This window comes from Sus scrofa, chromosome 17 (genome assembly GCF_054392235.1).
Source record: "Sus scrofa isolate SSC_HxYL_T2T_F1_AM1 chromosome 17, Sscrofa_HxYL_maternal_Yorkshire_Landrace_v2.0, whole genome shotgun sequence".
Classification (NCBI taxonomy): Eukaryota; Metazoa; Chordata; class Mammalia; order Artiodactyla; family Suidae; genus Sus; species Sus scrofa.
In genome coordinates, this window is record NC_139399.1 from 57,002,453 (window position 1) to 57,016,362 (window position 13,910).

Below are 13,910 nucleotides of genomic sequence, written 5' to 3' on the forward strand. Positions count from 1 at the left end.
TTCCAGCCTAACCAAGTTGACACAGCCAAGTACAGACTAGTCGGCTTACTAAACCCTTCTGCTTTAACTAGCTGGGTGAATTCTGCTTTGGAAAACTCACCTGACGGACTTTGGATGGCTCGGCAGTGGGTGCTTATTTCTCGTCAACTCAAGGCCTTTAATTTCCCACCTTATGAATTTGCACCAGAAGCAGCCTGAAACCCACTTTCCCAGCTTCCCTTGCAATTAAGACTGTAAGCATGTGACCTGGGTTCAACCAATCAGATATACCCAGACGGTACCCAGGTTCAGCAGCTCAAGTACACTCAGATGGTACTTAGGCTCAATCCGCTACACCCACGTGGAACCCAGGCGTGGGGAACCCAGGTGTGGGCAATCCAGATACACCCACAGGTGACAGCGATGGAAGTGGATCCTGATGTGTAGAATTCAATCGAGCAAGGAGATGGAGGGGACATCATCAGAGTCACTACTGGGAACCTCACTGAATTATATACTTTGAACGGATAGACCTATGGTATATGAATTCTATCTTTAAAGCAGTTAAAAACAAAACAAAACCCACCCTGGCTTCCCATTGGAACATGATTTGACCTCCAAGCTCTCTTCCCTCTCTGATCTCATCAGCCCCACCCGCACCCTGAAACCCTCCATTCTGGCCTCATTCACCTTCCTCCTCTTCCCGGAGGGTGCCAGGTGCCCCACTTAGGCCTTTTATTCCTGCCCTTCCATCCACCTGAGATGCCTTTCAACCAGGTTTGTGCTCTGAGCTCTGGCTGCCCGTCAGGATCACCAGGAGAGCGTTATAAGCCCAGAAGCCCAGGCACCACCCTGGAGAGTCAGAGGCCATTATCTGGGGAAGGAGGGTGGCATCTAGGTATTTGTTGGCTTGTTTTCAATCTTCCCAGGTGCTTCTAACATTCAGCCAGCATTAAGAAACTACTGCCCCCTGGAGTTCCCATCGTGGCTCAGGTTAGGAACCCAACGTCTTCTCCATGAGGATGCAGGTTCAATCCCTGGCCTTGCGCAGTGGGCTGAGAAGCTGGCACTGCTGCAAGCTACAGTGTAGGTCACAGTTGCAGCTCAGACCAGTGTTGCTGTGGCTGAGGCACAGGCCGGCAGCTGCAGTTCTGACTCAATCCCGAGCCCGGAAACTTCCATATGCCAAAGGTGCAGCCGTAGGAAGGGGAAAAAAAAGGAAAGAAAAAGAAATCACTGCCCTAGCTAACACACCTTCAGGTTTCAGCTCAAAGGCCAGCTCCCCCAAGAGCCCAACCCCAATCATACCACCTACCTTTCTTCTATATCCTGCTTATTTACCTTCAATGAGTCTATTCCACCTAAGGTTCTATCATATGCTTATCTGTTTCCCAGTGAGAATGTCAGATGGATGAGGACAGAGGTTGTGTCCCCTGCGCTTGGCTCAAACAGATGCTCAGTAAGCTACTGTTTTACCGAATGAACCTCCACCAGCCCGCGGTTGGTCCAGCTCCAGCTCTGGAGGCTGCAGTTCTGCATAGGCGCCACCAGGGGGCAATAGTGCCTGATTGCATTAAAGGCCACCCCAGATCCACCCAGTCAGCTGTGCCTGCTGCCATCCTGCCTGGGCGGGGCCGTCACTCAGAGGAAGGAGCAAGGACCAAGGCAGATGGACGACATGGTGTCCGTCCTTCCTCTCCTCATGCATAGATCCAAAGCCACTGGGCCGTGAATACACTCCACCCAAACTAAAGTCAAAGGGAAAAAGCCCTGCTGCCCTGTCTGGAACCTCCAAGTCCCTGCCCCTTACCTGGCTGCTCACTGTGCCCTGGATGCAGCCACCTGGGACGACCCCCATGGGTCCCTCACACAGCTCAGGACTCACACGAGGGACCTGCAGGTCTGTGTGCCGTGGCCAGTGTCTGCAGACCACCTGCAAATCCACCAACTGGGAGATGTCACACCGTCACCTTGCACATGGCAGGATCCCACACCCACAAAGAGGAATACAGAAGCTCTGGTAAGGGCCTCTCTAAACCCAGCCCCATTTTGTTCCTTTCACCGCGCTGGACAGCAAGCGCCTATGGGCCAAATCCGGCCCAGGCCCTGCTCGTGTCCACCTTCGAGCTGAGCAGAGTATTTACGTGTTTAAATGGTTGAAAACAATTCCAAATAATTTTGTGACACACGAGGATGAAAAGAGCAGGGCGCGCCCCGGGCAGAGCCAAGGTCACGCATTGTCCCTGGAGTTCCTGGTAGCTCAGGCTTCCATCCATCTCAGCCCCCAACACACGGTTCACTCCCTTCCCACTATTTTTCCCAGACTGACCCAGGATTTCCCTTCTGTTTCCTTATTTATCATGTGCCTGCCACCCACGGAGGGGTCCTGACCTCTCCCAGCCCCGCCTCCCACAAAGCTGGCACGTCCGTCCCGACCAAAGGGAAAACTGCAAATTCGAGGACGCCCAAGTCATTTTTCCAAAACAGTTTAATTAAAAAAAGGTGAAGAACCTGAAAAAATTGAGGGGGGAGGGCGGTGGGGAAACCCAAAAGCGTGTATAGACTGTGTGAGTCCACGGGCTCAGTCACAAAGAAACACCGTCATCAAAAAAGATATTTAAGTTTAATACAAATTTTATACAAAGAAAATGTGAAAAAATACTTCCATATGCTAAAAGCAATTATGCTTCACAAATAAGGCCAGCTAGGCTATTTTTTTTTTTTTTTGACAACTGCGATTCACACACGTTCCTCCTCTCCTGTCGTCTTCTAAGACTCTTGATTTCTTCTCTAATATGGGTAACTAGCTGGAAACTGTACAGTTCGCATCCTCTTATCAACAATGAAGAGAAAGTAAACGAGACTAAAATGTACAACGGAATGTACTGGAATGATATCGTACAATTAATTTTTCTCATATACATATATCACCTTTTTGCTTTGTTCAATGCTTCTTGTTTTACACAACATACAAAATGGTACTAACAGCACGTAGTGTAACAGACAGCACGGCGGCGGCCTGCTCCCCTCACACTGCCTCGGCTTCATGCTCACGGAAAAACGTAAAATTCCATCGTATAAATAACACAGACATGCTTCCTCCCAGCCTCCAACGTCCTCTGCGTGCGCCCTGCCTTTGAGGCCTTGCTCCCCAGAAGCACGGCCGTCTCTGCCCAAGCGGGGCGGAGGGTCTCGAAAGGACCCCCAAGGCAGAGCAAAGAGTTTCTCTTTGCTTCCGAGCGTCCGACCCAAAGGCTTTTTCTCTGTTCTTCCTTCTGCAACTGAGCTGAGCGGGGGCCTGTTTGGAGTTGATCTTCTGTAAACAAGGACATGGGGTTGTTGTTTTTTTTTCCCTTTTGTAGGAGTCGCGTCATCATGAAAATCACACAAAATAAACGAGCTCTTCCACGGGTCTTTCTGGGCCAGAGAGCGTGCGTTTTATAACATAATCACGTAGCATTTGAAAGGGGCCAATGGCCGGAGGGGATGTCCCCGCAAATCAGGGCGGGAAAAGCCTGATCCCCACGTGCTGTGTACAGACATCCGATGGAAACAGCTTAGTCCCCCACCCGCCCCTGCCCCCAGGCGACCCGGGGCGAGGACCTGTGTGCCACAGCTGTCCCTGTGCCCGCTCCACACCACCACGACAGGCGGGCTGGCTGGCCGTCCCTTCTCCAACATCAAACATTCTTTTTGTTGTTGGTAGTTTTTTTTAAATTGTTTTCTTCTCTCTCTCTCTTTTTTTTATAAGTTAAAGTCAATACAAATATAAAAAGGGGAAGGTACTCTAGGCTCGATGACATCCACAAAGTGTACATTATTTACATCGAAAGCAGAGGTTTCCCGTGGGTGGAGCAGCCCTCAGTCAAGGCTAATGCTGGACGTGTCGTAGTGTGAGCCACGAGGGCCAAGTCTGAATGGTTGGCGCCCTCTGTCCCAAGGTGGCTAGTCCCCTGTCTCACATTTCTTGGCTGTTTCCTGTTTTCCTGGTGTCTGTTGTTGGTTTTTTCCCCCCTTCCAGGGGAGGATGGCTTGTGTCCCTAGTCCCAGAAGGCATCCAGCCGAGACTCCTTCGGGATGAGGCTCTTGGCACTGGGACCGGCGTTGTGCTCGGAACGGGCCGACCCTCGTTTCTCATCGCTGCCGCTCCAGCAACTGGACTTGCTACTCCGGGAGTGGTCTGGGGAGGAAACCAACGGGAAGGGGGCTCAGCATTCCTGCCCGCCGCCAGCGAGGCGGGACCACCCCTCCACCAGACCCGCACCTGCTCCCCGGGAAGCCACCTTCCCCTCCCGACGCCACAGCACAGGTGGTCCAAATCCTGCCTCCGTTTACCAGCCCAGATGTGTGGGTCTGGGCAGTACAAAGGCAGAACCTGTTTTTTTTTTTAGGATGTTAACAACAGCTGGCTGGAAAAACAGGAGGACAGAGAATAGTACAGATGAATGAAAAAAGTGCTAATTATCCAGGAAGGCAATTCTGGTGTGGTTCCTAGAACCAGGCGCCTTTGGGGCATGACCAGACACCAAACACCCCATGCCCTCGTGTCCAACCCTCTGGCCACTAAAAAAGGCACTGAAATTTGGCATTCAATCTACTTACTGATGCTAGTGGAGTTTCTGTAGTCAGTTTATAGCAACCCGAAGAAGACTTATAACCAAACCACTCAAATGAGAGGCGTGAGGAGCAGAATGGCTTCATGGCTAAGACCCACTTGGCGGCTCCCCAGCTTAGGGATCCCTGAAGGAGGCCGAACCAGAGGAAGAACTAAGGGAGCTTCGAGAACGTGTGTCCCACAAGGAGCCACATCACGGCTGAGTAAGGCGTGAGGAACTGAAGGAAGAGCCGGATGAGACGTCTGTCACAGGGTCCGACAGCCGGCCTGGCGGCTCAGCGGGATGACTGACCCTAAGAGCTACCCGCCACCAAGATCCCATCGTATCTTAGATCGTTTACCAAGTTCAGACAGACGGGGAAAAACTTTCACTCCTTGAGGTGGGGGTCCTAATATTTGACTGAAAGAAGGCAGCTGCCAAGCGTAGTGACAGAACGGGAGGGAGCAAGGGACCACATCATCGCATGGGGCGGACGTCTCGTACCGCCTGGTTATCCGGCAGGCGTGTGTGTGCGTGTGTGCATGTGTGCGTGTGTGCATGTGTGCGTGTGTGCGTGTGTGTGTGAGCTCTGAGTTCTGCTGCTGGAAGATAAGCAGTGAAGAGAACGATAAGGATCTCCCAAGTCATGAAACTCGGGAGAGAACTCCTCGGAGTCACTTGCCTCCATGACCAGAAGGGGGCGGTATGGAGGTGGGCAGAGCCGTGGTCAAGGATCGCGTTATCTTGAAGATCCTGACTCCACCTCTCCTTACGAGTTCTTCCCAATTTGTGATGCCTACACTGTTAATTCTCTGGAAGGTCTCTGGGGAGTGGGACGGCTGGCCGTCACCCTACAGAGAAAAATCCTACACCAATGCAGTCAAGTCACATTGAGTCTCCCCAGCTGGGCCACTTAAAAGAAATGGGAGCAGGGCTGAGCTAAGCACGAGTGAATGTGCATCCCAGAGCCAGGCTGGCCAGCCGCGTGTAACTGCAGAGCCGAACTCCTCCCATGGACGGGTCACCGGGTACTGGGCGGTACGGCCAACCTCTGAGGACCATCCGTGTTTACCCAGGAACTTTCATGAACAGAGCAAGGATGAGGCCCCGTCAAGAAGCCAGACCATTCGCTCTGGCTCCCCTACCTCCGGCAGTTTTTGATGGCCGCCAGAGGTACAGCTAAGAAGAGACAAGGCAGAACAAGACCCACCACTCAGAAGAACAGGGGAGACACGCCCACAAAGAAAAACACACAGAGACACACACAACACGAGCCTTCTGCATGCTGGGAAAAGTTCCCGGCAGCTTCCGTGAGGCAGGGTCATACTTACACTTCTGGGCGGGGTAGTTGGGGTGCGGCTGGTGGTCTGTGGTGGTTGGGGCAGAGGCGGGTTGCTTGTCACACCTGTTGCTAACTAAAGAGATAGCACAGGTAGCCTCAGAGTCTGGCAGAGAGCGTGAATCCACACACCCCAAGTGCTAAGTCACTCATCAACAGGCTACTGGTCTTAGGACTGGCTGGCTGCTTTGCTGATGTCACCACTTCCCAACTTAACGCATTCGCGGGAGACAAAGGCTTTTAAAAAGGCATGTTAAACCACGAATAGGATCACTGGACAGAGCACGGCATTGCAAGTGAGAAATACAATGACACAAAAGCAACTACCTAAAGCCATCAACTCTCAGAATTTTGAAAGCAAAATTCTCAGAATCACTAGCTCTGCCAATAGCCAAATTCAGCCAGAGAAGGGAGAAGAGCTAGCATCACACTTAGCTAGAAGGCTCCACCCAAGGAATCCAGATTATGTAGGACAGGTAATCACTAATCTACTGCCAAGGACGATGACAGGACAGGCAAGAGAGGGTGACCAAGATGCATGCGGTGAGAAGAACCGAGGAAGGGGCTACAGACAAGACATCAAGGGGGCCACTCCTCAACTGTGACGGTAGAACACCAACAAATGCAATTTGAAATGGAAGAGTCAGAAATGTGTGATGGGAAAAGTATCTTAATAAAATCACTGTTACAGTGAAGAATTTGGTGGGGAAATCATTGAAGATGTGATAAAGGAAAAAGATACATAGAAACTCTAGGGAAAAGCAAGGCTGTATAAAAATGGAAATGGAATCATAGCACCCTATCTGACTCTGCGACAAATGGCACGATCATAACGATGGAAAACAGAGATGACCAGGTTTCAGGTTTCAGACTCAGCCAACAGCCCAAAGTGAGAAGCCCCAGTGGCAGGAGCAGACAGAATGCACGTGTTCTCAGCCTCGATGGGGGAAAGCCACAGGGGAGAAGACAAGTCTAGATGTGATGGGGTAGGAGAGGTGAGTGAGGAGATGAGCTGTCGAGGGAAGAGTCCGAAGATGCTGTCTCAGGCTGACGGAACGAGCACTAAGGAGTAAGTGTTTTATTTGACCAAGGTAACCCCTAGAGCACATCAAACAGAGACGGAAGGGTTTGGGAGGAGGCGAGAAGAGAGGCGATAAAAGACCCCAACTCTCATCTTTTAAAGCCAGAAGTCAACAAGCAATGTCTACAAAGTCCAGAAACGGAAGAATGGAGAAATGCATTATTTACTTTATCCACCAATAAGGAGGCTTCGAAATACCAGATGCACCAAACGCAGCCGTGGAAACTGGGACAGGAGTTGTTTTCCCTGCACAATGTTATTTTCTCTGAACGACAAGCATCCCTTGGTATCAGGGATGATACAGGGGATTGGTTCCAGAATCCACCATAGATACCAAGACCCAGGGATACTCCAGCCCCATGGTTGGCCCTCCATATCCACGTCCACAGATTCAACCAACTGCAGATCTTATAACACAGTAGGTAGCAAGGGGAAAAAAATCTGCATATAAGTGGACTCCCGCAGTTCGAACCCATGTTGTTCAAGGCCAAATGTATATGAGTGCCCTGCTTTCACATCTTAAAATGAAGAGACAAGTGAACAGGAGAGACCCAGGCCCACCCCGAGGAAGCTCACAATCTTCCCCAGGCCCCTTCATCCTCCCCCAGCCCCCACCAGACCCTTCTCCATCCTGACTAGACTCTGCATCTCACCACCCCGGCGCCAGAGCTTATTGTCAGCAGAGTGTGACAGCGGCAGCCGTTAGACGAGGAGCAGTCAGGAGGGAGTCTGTCTGTCTGCTTTGACACGGCCACTGGTCAAACGCTTTGGTGAGTAAATGGGGACGTGAGAAGGGCTGAGACCATCCTGACCCCGAGAGACCTCCCGCTCTGTCCCCTCTGCTCACACTCTGGAGCAACCCACAAAACCACCTGAAACTTTCCTCCAGCTGCTGACAATTCGGGATCCCTCCCTCCCTCCCGGCCCCTCTCCACACCCCCCAGCACCAGTCACCAGCATCTTCCAGGCTCCTTGCCTCCTCTCTCTAACCTCCCTTTCTATCCCCTCAGACGGCAGGGTGCTTTAGGTCAGGGGTCAGACATCAATGGGCCAGATCCAGCCCAGAGCCCCTTTTGCCAAAGACAGGTTCAGCAGGGCACAGCCACACCCATCTGCTTGTGCGTCATGTCTGCTTTCATCCGACAACGGCAGAGTCGAGGGGTCCTGCCTGACAGAGACTGTGTGGTCCTCGAAGCTGAAAATAGTTAAGTCTCTGGTCCTTCGCAGAAAGCCTCCCACCCCCTGGGCTGGGTAACACCTCCTTCGCCTCAGATCTGGGATGCGAGGCGTCTACCGCCTTCCTGCACACACGCCTCCCTGTTCCAGCAGAGGCCATGCCCCTGCCCCTGGCATCATCCCTCTTCCCCAGGCCCCTTCATCCTCCCACCTGGATTCCGCCCCTTTGCTGCTCCCAAACCGCAGCGGCGCCCCCTATCTGCAGCAGCATTTCCCCAACGCGAACCCTTCCCGCGCCACAGGCCTTTGCAGTCTGGACACATCCACAACCGTCCTCTGATGGGCTGAGGGCCTGTCTTCAATTTAAACTCCATTTCAACTGGAGCCAAACGGAAACTCTTCTATCAGCACCAAAGCAGGAGGTCAATAATATCTGCCACACACAGAAGGCAAATCTACACATCAACATAACGAAATCCAAATTCTGGTGGAAAATTCTACGCGGGTTCCACTGCTGAAGTCTCAGGTCTGCTCTGTCTTTGTTAAAGAGGAACTGGAAGGTGTCAAAGTCATCTGAGCCCCAAACGGAACTCGCTCTCGGGGGAGTCATCAGCACACGAAGGGCAGTGACAAGGGAGCTCACATCTTCAACTGCACGGAAAGCCGAGTTCCTACTCTCCCTAAAGTCAGTTCGTGCCCCAAACTGGATTCCCGCTTTCCAGGCCCTTCAGGAAATCTTCTCCAGCCACCCCAACAGGGACAGCACTTCTCCCTCTATGTACTTGATATGCAGAAGTGAACGCAAGTGCTTGGTTTTCAGCTGAAGAGAGTAACTGTCCAGCAGAGAGAAAGATCCTGGAGCTAAAGGGCCTTGAATTAGAAAGAACTGTCCTCAACATGGACACTGTCTCTGAACCCTTCTGGAATAACCAAAAACTGGTTTGGGGAGGGGGAGATGCCGGGGGAAGACCTGTCAGGCTAGAAGAGAGGACAGCTCAAGTCCCGCAGAAGAGGAAAACCCAAAGACAGCCGCCCAGGGGATCCCTCGAAAGCGGAAGGATTTTTACAGAAAGATAGCCTACCAAACATTCTCTTTTTTCCTCAGGAGACTCAAGAAGCACCACTACCCGTGGGCACTGGGACTTTCGGGGACAGTCTCACAGAGTCTCATTTCCTGTGGTCATTTCTCGGAGGGCAGATCTGCCCAAACCACATGCAACTCTTATCCCATCCCAGGATGGCAAGAGAATCCCTGGTCCAAATGAGGGGGGTTCTGTCTTTTTTTTTTTTTTTTTTTTTTTTTTGGTCTTTTTAGGACTGCAGCCGTGGCATATGGAGGTTCCCAGGCTAAGGGTCCAATTGGAGCTGCAGCTGCCGGCCTACGCCAGAGCTACAGCAACGCGGGATCCAACCTGCATCTGTGACCTACACCACAGTGCACGGCAACGCTGGATCCTTAACTCACTGAGCAAGGCCAGGAATCGAACCTGCAACCTCATGGTTCCTAGTCGGATTTGTTTCTGCCGCGCCACGACAAGAACTCCCAAATGAGGTTTGATGTGATGCCCCAAGAAATAAAACAAATACAAGTAAATACTGATCCATTTGGAGAAGTGCCTGAAAGCTGTCTTGCCCAGCCACCCCCACCCCCACCCCCACTGACCGGCCCAGGTCACCCTCCAGGGCCCCCAAGGATCCGGAGTTTGAAAGCCACTGCCCTAAGCCCTTCAGGTTCCCCGGGAGGAGGGATTCCCCCACGCCCAAGCGGATCATGAGAGCACCATTCACCCACCAGGGGGCAACATACCAGAGCCTTGGTTGGAGCCTAAGAGAATGGAGGAGGGTGTCTCCCTGGAGCCAGAAAGGTCGAGGGTCTAGAAATACAAAAAGAGAAATGGAGACAAGGCACTGGGGCCAAAAGAGCCCCCCAAGGATCCATGGGGGTGCCTGTCACTGTCCCTACAGCACCTTGGTGCCCTCTGCCTGGCACACTCAGGTGGGTGAGGCCAAGGCAGCTGGGTTGGTCCTAAGCCTGAACTCTCTTGTGCTGACTCCCAGACTGGATGAGTGAGAACACAGCACCGGGAGGCCCCTGACTCACCTCTATACCTCAGCTTCCAAAACACTATTTCCTCAGCTCCCCTCTCTGACCATAACCAATAAGTAAGTACAGCTGTCCCTGGGTACCCAAGGTGGAGGGGTGCCAGGAGCCCCCGAGGAATACCAAAAGCTGCGGATGCTCAAGTCCCTGAAACAAAATGGCCTCACATGATGAAGACAGCAGGCCCCTGTATCTGAGGGTTTCATATCCACAGATTCAACCAAACACAGGTGGGATTTCGGCTGGTTGAATCCACGGATGAGAAACCCAAGGATAGAGGAGTCTGACAGTCCATCACAACAAAACTGCCTCAATTCACTTTTATTTCACATTAACTTCTTTACAGGGCAATAATGCCAATAAAATCGAAGAATTCTGACTGCTAGGATAATTTGGTATTTTTCCTAATTTACATGATATAAGTACACAGTCACTATAAATACAGAGTGACTAAAAATTTTGAAAAGGATCAGCGTACCACCTAAAATAACATTTGCGTACAATCCCTGATGCGTATACCACACCCCAGGAAAGAAGGTAGGAGGTTGCTACCTTCATGTCCAATACGGCAGCCGCCGGCCACCTGACTTTGTATTTAAATTAACTATAACTCAAAAAAGTTTAAGATCCAGGTCATCCGTCACACCAGCCACAGTTCAAATGCTCAACAGCGACGTGTGGCCAGTGGCGCCCACATGGGGCGGAGCGGGCAGAGACCATCCCCATCATCACAGAAGGTTCGGGTGGACACGCCGCCCTAAAACCACGCCTGGCGACAAGGAGCTCCAAGACGGTCACCCACACCTGCAGCCTGAAGACAGACGGACCTCCTCCAACAGGGCACTCGCTGGGCGGCAGGCACGGGGACGGGTCTGAGGCTCTGCCTGGCCCAAGGGCGTGGGGGACGGATACTCACTGAGCCACTGTCCTTGCTTTTCTCAGCTGGGGCCTCCTTCTCCTTCGAGGCGCTGGCTTCCGGGGGGGCTGCCTGCGTGCTGGAGGAGGCCCCCTGGGACGGCTTATTTAGTGTTTCCGTGTTCACCTCTGGGTCTGCTTCCTGCTGAGGGGCGGTAGCTGAGGGCAAAGGGGGACAGATGCCACACATAAGCCGAGCGTGGTGGCTCTCGGACCTGCAGAGAAACCTAAACCACACAAACCAAGCTGCCGCTCAGCCCCGCCCAGCGCCCAGCACAGGCCCAGAGCAGCCGGACCAAAGCGTTCCAGAGGCGGGAATTCCAGACTTCGTGCAAAAGTATGTTCACTTTTAAGAGTCTGTGATTCAAGTTTTATTCAATCATCCTGAAGAAAGCATGTTCGTGGAACAAACAGCCTGGGTACCCACTGTGCCAGAATCACTCCTTTCACCATTGAGACCAATTTTTGCCCCCTGGACCTGTGACCCTGTAACAGTTCAGTTGGACAGTTCTGAGAGACCACTCGGGCCACAAAGGCTAAAACTTCTTCTCTTCCGGAGCTTCATTAAAAAAGCATCCCAACCCCTGCCCCGGAACTTGGCCAGCTTGGGCCGTCCATACATCACCTTTGAAAATTTTGCCCTTCTGTAGAAGTCCTCCCTTGTCAATTATTTACCTGATTTTTATTTAAATAAATTCTCTGAAATGGAAACTTAATTCTAAACAGAGAAGGCTAGTATGGATCATAAATAAATACTGTAATTTTTTTTTTAATTTTTAAATTTAAAAAAAAAAATTTTTTTGCCTGTGTCTGCAGCACGTGGAAGTGCCTGGGCCAGGGATCGAACCCGCACCACAGCAGTGACCCAAGCCACTGCAGTGACAACACCAGCTCCTTAACCCACGGCACCAAAAGGGAACCCCAGCATTTCCTGCTGGAGCCTCCTGGCCTGGGATCTGCCTGATCTGTATTAGAAAGAGATTCTGGAGTTCCTGCTATAGTGCCGAGGGTTAAGAACTGACTGCAGCAGTTTGGGTCCCTGCAGAGGCCCGGATTCGATCCCTGGCCTGACGCAGTGCATTAAAGGATCCAGTGTTGCAGAACCTATGGCACAGGTTGCGGCTGCGGCTCAGATTCAGTCCCCGGGCCGAGAACTTCCCTGGGCTGCAGGTATAGCCGTTAAACAGGAAGAAAAAGAAAGATTTCAAAGACAAGTAAGTCCCACACCAGGCTGCGGCGCTACCTGACTGGGTGCAGGACTTCATGTGCTCGGGCCAGTGGGCCTGCTGGCAGGGGTAGTCGCAGTAGCTGGTGTTCCAGCAGCAGTAGAAGATGGCCTCCTTCTTGCAGTTGGCGCACCACTGCTTCTTCTTGGTCTCATCCACCGCCTGCTGCTTCTCCAGCTCCAGCTGCTTCTTGACCTCAGCGATGAGCCGGTCCCGCTCCTGCTCCAGGCTCTGCCGCATCTCTGCCATGGTCAGCTCTGCCGGGGCAGGGAGAGGAGGCGTGCTGCACACCCGTCCCCCAGCTCAGGGTCGGGGGCGTGCACTCCAGATCAGAGCCCCAGGGACACGGCTGTGCAACCTGCCTCAGAGAAGCCCTGGCGGTGGGACCCCCTGGGAGAGGCAGCCAGCCTCCCCCAGCCCGTGTCATCCTGCTGACTCGACAGAGCTGCCCGTGGCAATGAACGTGGAATGTGGACGGGGGCAGGTGATGCGATGCTGTGGGAAGCCCTCAAATAAGCCCTGGGAAAGAGTCCCACTGAACTCACTTTGGGTTTTATCACCAGCCTAACGCTCTCTGTCTTTCAAAGACTTAGCGAGCACCCACTCTCTGCAGCAGGCACTGTGGTAAGCACTTTATAAAGATGCAGGCCTTTAATCCTATGCTAATGCTCTGAGCTAAGTACGCCCATAATACCCCTTTCAGAGGCAGGACACTGAGGCGCACGGCTAGAAAGGGCAGAGGTGGGACTAGAACTTGGACGCATTTCCTTCTTGGTGTGTTTAGCAGCAGTGGATCAAACTGACTGTGTCTGTGCCTCCGTTTCTTCACCTGAAAACTGGGATAACAGAGACCTTTTCATCAGAAGGATTTCTGCGACAACGAAATAATTCATGAAAAAGTACTTAAGACGATTCCTGGAACAAGGTCAAAGGTCATAAGCAGGAGCTGCTACCAGGTCTGCGGTGAATACACTGCGGATGCTGGTACTGTGAAGCGAAGAAAGGAGGGTGCCTGCCAGCTCCTGCCTTCAGGCCTGGTTTCTCCAGGTTAGACTCCCCAGGATGCTGTGGTCTCCCCACAAGTGATAAAACCCCTTGGCTTACTTCCAACCCAATTCACATCTGGGCCTGACTCCAGAGGGGCCAAAAAATTCACATCTGGAACGTTCCTCGGTGGAGACGGAGTCACCCAGACTTACCCAGGTTGTGTTTCATTTCCGAGAGCTCTTGCTGGTGCAGCCACTGAAGCTTCTCGATCTCGATCCTTAGCCTGCGAATCTGGAAGGAGAGCAAGAGAGAAAGACATAAAAAGTGTATCCAGGTGCCTTTCACCAACCGAGCTCAGAAGCTGTAGCCGTCACTGCCGGGCTCGTGTCACGTGCTGAACCAGAGCACGCAGGTGGGTCTTCCCACAGCTGCTGTCAGAGAGGCTTAAACCAAATTTGAGAGAAATGCTGCTTCAAAAAACCAATTACAAGCCGTCTGTCTTTTCCAAGAT

General features: G+C 52.2%; 1 protein-coding gene across 50 annotated transcripts in view; it reads right to left on the bottom strand.

Annotated features, from left to right (window-relative positions):
• Window positions 1-2,449: 2,449 nt before the first annotated feature.
• Window positions 2,450-13,910, bottom strand: part of ZMYND8 (zinc finger MYND-type containing 8) — a 148,190-nt gene continuing 136,729 nt past the window's right edge. For 30 of the 50 annotated variants that reach the window (XM_085004136.1, XM_085004128.1, XM_085004112.1 and 27 more), the window contains 6 exons: window positions 13,612-13,690; window positions 12,430-12,669; window positions 11,188-11,345; window positions 9,978-10,044; window positions 5,906-5,989; window positions 2,450-4,159 (listed from right to left, as the gene is read on the bottom strand). In XM_085004136.1, coding sequence (XP_084860262.1) covers window positions 4,020-4,159; window positions 5,906-5,989; window positions 9,978-10,044; window positions 11,188-11,345; window positions 12,430-12,669; window positions 13,612-13,690 — 768 coding nt within the window. In that variant the 3' untranslated portion in view covers window positions 2,450-4,019. The remainder of the gene's footprint in view (window positions 4,160-5,905; window positions 5,990-9,977; window positions 10,045-11,187; window positions 11,346-12,429; window positions 12,670-13,611; window positions 13,691-13,910) is intronic. The other 20 variants (XM_085004145.1, XM_085004139.1, XM_085004123.1 and 17 more) reach the window with 1 other exon arrangement.